Here is a 4,122-nt window from a genome sequence, read left to right on the forward strand (position 1 = left end):
AATTAAATATGGTGGGTAATATGTTTAATGGGCTTGTAGGAGTACAAGTCCAACATAATAAATAATTAAAGTTTTAATGGGCTATGATTAAATTAATTAAACTAGTTGGACTAGTCCAATTAATTAAATCAAGTTCATTAATGTTAATTATGTAATTAGGGTTTAATTAATTATAAATAATACATTGAAAGTCAAACCCTAGAACCCACCACCAAAAAAAATCGTGTGCCTCGATCCAAATATTGAAAAAATTCGGCCTCCTTGTTTTGTTTTCAAAGGTTGAGCCATCTCTCAATTAATTTCTCTCCTACACAAAATATCTTTCATATTTTCTAGTGCAAATTGGAAGAGGAACACACTATCTAGTCGTGGACTTGATAGGAGGATTTCTTTGAAGAAAGTTCGTAGGGAATCATCAAGAGCCAGATCTGTAATACCGGATCGGTTGGTGTCCAAGTGAATTAAATTCACAAAGGTATAATTTCTAACATCCTATGTATGTTTAATTTGTTAGATCATACGAACGTCCAAAGCAATATTATTTTGTTTTTCAAAATAAAATAAAAATTTTAAATCTTCCGCTGCGTTTGGGCGTGTAGAAAATCGGATCCAACATTTTTGAAGTACGTATGTTCAAGATTTAAAAACACAAAGAGTTGATAGATCATTTTTTCATATAGAGTTTTCAATAATTTCGGAATTTAACATAGATAATGTAAGCATTTATCCTTGAAAAAAGTCATCCAATCTTTGATATATGATACAACATGTTGATTTAAAAAAAAAATCCATTTTTCTTGAAAAAAATTCCATGTTCTACATGATATCCCATGAGATGAGTTAAGCTCACTCTCGACAGCCTGAATGAGGGAAAGCTCATGGGTCAGATTCCATGTCAAGGTCATCCTAGGACCGTAAACAAGTCCAAGGATCATAATTGTACCAAGTCTTCATCCAGGAGCTCATCTCAGACCGAGCAGCCGACCTCCACGATAATCGTCATAAGGCCAGATCTGAGAGTTGGGCCACCTCTCGATCGAGCTAACTTTTAAGGCTCATCCGACCACATGGAACCCTTTATGTCAAGCTCTCGGATGACTAACGTCATCTCATTGTGCGTCGACAACATCAATGAGCGCAGCGTACGAATCCTTGCCAAAGGGAAGAATATCATAAAGGTTTGATCCATGCTTATCTAAGTTTCTGGAAATCTAAAGTTCAACAAGGAAAGAATACTAGGATATTCTAATCAGGAGAGAACCCTACTCAAATCGTTAATCTTATCTAAATATCAAGTTCCTTGATATTATTTATGCTGGAAAAACATTCTAACCCTTTCTAAGTTCTTGTTTTGTGTTTTTGTGTTTTCAGTAGGGATGCAATCGAGCCGAGCATGACTTAATTCTTGAATGTTAGAGCTTGACTCGTTTATAATCGAGCGGAGCTAGAGTTTTATTTAATGAATATATTTATGGCTCACGAGCTTATTCAAACTTTTATCAAGTTTAAAAAAATTTAATAAATATAAATTATAAATTTAAATCTTCATTAAATTCAATAAAAAAACAAATTATATATATGATAGAAAATATAACATTCTTATTAAGATTTGTAAATTTATTCTAATAAATAAATTTAATATATTTTTTAATATATTTCATAAGTAATGTGTAAATCAATAAAACAAATATCAAAACTATTATTTTCATTGAAGAGATGATTCATTAACTTAGAAACGAGCATGTTCATGAACTAACGAACCAAATATTGATAAACTTAAGCTTAGTTTGTTTATGTTAATGAGTCTCATTAAAAGAGTTCAGATGAGTTTTTATCGAATCGAGATTCGAATAGCTCAAAACGATTTGATTTATTTACATCCTTGATTTTCAAGCCACCCACGAATTTCGAGCTGAGGCCATCTCCAACCCATTGCACCATATTCTGCATTACATTTTGCGCTACATTACTGCTACACCAAAATCATCTCCAACCCTTTGCACTACATTTCACACTACAATAGAATATTCTCAGAGTATTCTTTTTTATTTCAACATTAATATTTATATTTCCTAATAACTATTTATAGTTTGATAATACGATAATATTTAAATCTTATAATTTATATATTAAAATTGGAATTAATTATTTTGTATAAAAAATTAAATTATTTGAATTAATTATGTCATATAAAAAAAATTAATCAAAATATTCTTTGCAAAAATATACAAGTCATTGGAATTAAAAAAAAATACGAGCATTTAATATTAAATGAATAATATAACACAAACACAATATTAAATATTCGAAGAACTATATTGTTCCCCCAAATGCTCAATTAACGTATTTCGTAGTTCATAGTGAGCATCTCTATTTTTTATTTTTTTATAACGAAATAGAAATTCTTGAAATCTATCATTTTCTTCATTGACCACCATTTCAACATCTGGAGTCGGTGCTTCCATTGCGTCTTCAATTGGTGCACCAAGATCACGTTCATCTTCAATAATCATGTTGTGCATGATAATGCAAGATTTCATTATGTAATGTAAATCATTTTTACGCCAAGGCCGTGCTGGAGATGCCACGATCGCAAATCGAGATTGAAGAACACCAAATGCACGCTCTACATCTTTTTTGCATGTCTCTTGTTTCATTAAAAAATATCTCTTTTTCGGTCCAAGTGTGTCACGAATAGTTTGCATAATAGTTGACCACTTTGGATGGTATATCGGCTAAGTAATAGCCAGTATCATATTCTTTTCCACAGATAGTATAATGAGCAGGTGGAGCAATGCCTTGAGCCAAATCGGAAAACAAAGTGGATGCCTCCAAAACATTGATGTCATTATTTGAACCAGGCATACAAAAATACGCATGCCATATCCAAAGATCATATCGGCCACTGCTTCTAAAATAATTATTGGTGACCCACTACGACCTGTATATTGTCCAGCCCAAGCAGTAGGACAATTTTTCCATTTCCAATGCATACAATCGAGACTTCCCAATATCCCCGAGAAGCCTCGTTGTTTACCAATATGTAAGAGTCGAGCAACATCATTGGCATTTGGAGATAGAAAGTACTGATTTGCAAAACCTTCCACTACTGCTCGGCAAAAGTGTTGCAAGCATTTAATCACATTTGACTATCCTATTTTGATGTATTCATCAGCCGCATCCGCGTGTAAGCCGCATGCTAATAATCGAATTGCAGCTGTTGTTTTTTGATTAGTTGATAGCCCAAGTCGTCCCAAACCATCACTCCGTTGTATAAAATATTGATCATGATTTTTGACAGCATCAACGATACGAAGAAATAGATTACAAGACATCCAAAATTGTCGTTGAAAATAACCTTCATGAAATATGGGATTCTCAGAGAAATAGTCATTGAACAAATTACGATCGGCTATTTCTCTATCGCGACGAATTACAACATGACAAGAAATTGATCCTCTTCTCGTGCCTTCGTTAACTTGTTGATTGATATAGGCATGCATCATCATATTGGGTGTATGAATATGACTAACAACTGCTCCTTGAATTTCTTTATCAATGGCTTCAGCATCGTTAACCAAATAATTGGTTATGTCATCTTCATTATCAGACAATGAAGACAAATCCGAAGAAGAATTCATTTCTCTTTGGTGTTGGTTTTAATTGGTTACAATAACATATAACTTTTACTACCTTATATAAAAGTTTTAAAGATGAGAAACGCATTGGAAGCATACTCACCTCTGTTGCACATTTGAGAGGATGTGTTCGACAAATTGAAAATCTCAAGCCGAGTGGTGCATCGGAACAAGATATTTTGAGTTATTAAAAAAATAAATAAATTTACCAGTCATTATTAATCAAAATTTTCTAATTCATTTTTATTATTTTATGCAGATGAATCAAGCAAAAGTACTGTATGTGCAAGAAATTAAAGATAACAAAGCATTTCCATTCGATCATGTGTGGAATATTGTTAAGGATTGTCAAAAAATTTCAGGAGACAAAATTCCTTCAACAAAGAAATCTAGAACGCGTGCTACTAATCTAGAAACATCACAATCTGATACTCCACTTGAAGAATCGCCCCAATCAGGTTCACCTATATTCTTTACATTTACA

General features: G+C 32.6%; 1 protein-coding gene across 1 annotated transcript; it reads right to left on the reverse strand.

Moving 5' to 3' along the window:
* Nucleotides 1-2,297: 2,297 nt before the first annotated feature.
* LOC140821484 (uncharacterized) lies at nt 2,298-3,641 on the reverse strand. The gene is made up of 3 exons (XM_073181976.1): nt 3,359-3,641; nt 2,868-3,109; nt 2,298-2,735 (listed from the first exon to the last, which is right to left on the reverse strand). Exons 1-3 carry the CDS (start codon nt 3,639-3,641, stop codon nt 2,298-2,300), a joined length of 963 nt encoding a protein of 320 aa, XP_073038077.1.
* Nucleotides 3,642-4,122: the final 481 nt, after the last annotated feature.

Source organism: Primulina eburnea, unplaced genomic scaffold (genome assembly GCF_022965805.1).
Source record: "Primulina eburnea isolate SZY01 unplaced genomic scaffold, ASM2296580v1 ctg583, whole genome shotgun sequence".
In the NCBI taxonomy this organism is placed as follows: domain Eukaryota; kingdom Viridiplantae; phylum Streptophyta; class Magnoliopsida; order Lamiales; family Gesneriaceae; genus Primulina; species Primulina eburnea.

Excerpts from the sequence above, each read along its gene's own strand:
- LOC140821484 (XM_073181976.1), bottom strand. The coding sequence starts at position 3,641 with ATGAATTCTTCTTCGGATTTGTCTTCATTGTCTGATAATGAAGATGAC. Across the intron at positions 3,110-3,358 it reads GAATCCCATATTTCATGAAG|TAGTGGAAGGTTTTGCAAAT; the intron begins GTTATTTTCAAC and ends TTTGCCGAGCAG. Across the intron at positions 2,736-2,867 it reads GATATGGCATGCGTATTTTT|CCGATATACCATCCAAAGTG; the intron begins GTATGCCTGGTT and ends GCTATTACTTAG.